Source organism: Tupaia chinensis, unplaced genomic scaffold (assembly GCF_000334495.1).
Source record: "Tupaia chinensis unplaced genomic scaffold, TupChi_1.0 Scaffold149964_2, whole genome shotgun sequence".
Taxonomy (NCBI): Eukaryota; Metazoa; Chordata; class Mammalia; order Scandentia; family Tupaiidae; genus Tupaia; species Tupaia belangeri.
Window position 1 is genome coordinate 86,391 of NW_006209806.1, and position 1,662 is coordinate 88,052.

Genomic DNA, 1,662 nt, shown 5'->3' on the forward strand with positions numbered 1-1,662 from the left:
CCCTCTGCCCCGCCCCGCCCGCCGCCCTCACAGGATGAACATGGCCATGGGGACCATGACGCTGAGCAGGATGAGGAAGCCCCAGAAGATGAAGAAGGACTCGGTGACCACGCCCCTGCTGTGGATCCCCGCGAGGTAGTGGTGCTTGTCTTTGAACTCTTTGACCTTGAAAGTGTAGCCGAAGGTCAGCAGCAGGGAGAGGACCACCAGGAACAGGAAGATCTGCGGGGAGAGGCAGCGCTGGACCCGGCCCTGGGGGGCGGGCGGGGCGCAGGGCGGGGACTGCGGGGGTTCCGCCAGGCTTTCCGGACCAGTTTCGTTTTGCTTTTTTGTGTTTGAGAGCGAGAGATTTTTTACTACAGGGCACCAAAGCTCGCCAGAGAGAGACAGAGAGACAGAAAGTGAGAACCCCCCCGTGGGGGATGGCCACACCGCAGTCTGTCCTCCATTCTCCTCCTGGGATCTTGGACACGCACGCAACGCTCCCGGGTGAGTTTTAAGTGCCGGGTTCCGGACTCGAACCACGGTTGGCCACGTGAGGGTCCAGCACCTGCTCACCTTTTGGTCAGAGAGCACATGGGCTCCCAGGGGCAGACGGGAGGAGAGGGGGACCACACTGCAGGGGCGTGGGCACGCACAGTCCCGCCTCCAACATCCCTCCTGTGGGGTTGTGGCACCCACGGATTTCTCACCCACGGATTTAAAAAACGCTTAGGCGGTTTTTAAATGGCCATTTTAACACAAGACCCTCTGGCCCAAAGACTGTCTCTAGGGTCACTCTGTGTTGGGCGCCCGCGCTGCGTCCCCGCCCGGGCCTCGGCCGCTCACCAGGACCACCAGCTTGTTCACCAGCAGGTCCAGCTTGGTCCTCTTCAGGTGGATCTTGCCACAGTTCTTCATGATCTTCGTGTCAAAGCCTGCGTGGTGGACGCCGTCCCCGCCGGCGCGGGGCCAAGAGCACCCACCCTCCCAGCCGGGACGCGCGCGGCTGCTGGCCCTCTCTGCGCCCTTCCCGCCCGCCCAGCCGTACCGGCGTAGATGACCAGCCCGTAGCACGTGTCGGTGTTGCGGACCTTGCAGCCCCGCAGCAGGAGGTTGCCAATGTCCAGGGGGTACTTCCTGTCGTTCCACTCCAGGCAGCCCACGAAGTGGTGCATGCGGCTGTTGGGCTCCTCGCACAGCACCGTGCCTGCGGGGCCGGGCGCAGCAGGCACGCGGTCAGCTGGCCAGCCGGCGCCCCCTCTGCCGGGCGCCCTCTCCTCCTCCCCCCTGGGGACAGCGCGACCCCCTCCGCCAGACAGCGCGCCCCTCTCCTCCTCCCCCCTGGGGACAGCACGCCCTGCTCCTCCTCCCCCCTGGGGATAGCGTGCCCCCCCTCCTCCGCCAGGCCAGCGCAACCCCCTCCTCCGCTAGACAGCGCGCCCCTCTCCTCCTCCGCCTGCGTGCGCCCCTCTCCTTCCCCCCTGGGGATAGCGCACCCCTCTCCTCCTCCAGGACAGCGCACCCCTCTCCTCCTCCAGGGCAGCGTGCCCCTCTCATTCTCCGCCTGCGTGTGCCCCTCTCCTCCTCCCCTGGGGATAGCGTGCCCCTCTCCTCCTCCCCCGGAGGCAGCGTGCCCCTCTCCTCTCCAGCCCTGGTCGCACTGGGGGGGGGGGGGGGGGT

The 1,662-nt window shown here is 66.7% G+C and overlaps 1 protein-coding gene across 1 annotated transcript in view; it reads right to left on the bottom strand.

Moving 5' to 3' along the window:
• Window positions 1-1,662, bottom strand: part of ATP8B3 (ATPase phospholipid transporting 8B3) — a 24,526-nt gene that overhangs the window by 15,020 nt on the left and 7,844 nt on the right. Inside the window, exons 10-12 of the mRNA XM_014585494.1 lie at window positions 1,031-1,189; window positions 829-917; window positions 32-222 (exon numbers count right to left, since the gene is read on the bottom strand). Coding sequence (XP_014440980.1) covers window positions 32-222; window positions 829-917; window positions 1,031-1,189 — 439 coding nt within the window. The remainder of the gene's footprint in view (window positions 1-31; window positions 223-828; window positions 918-1,030; window positions 1,190-1,662) is intronic.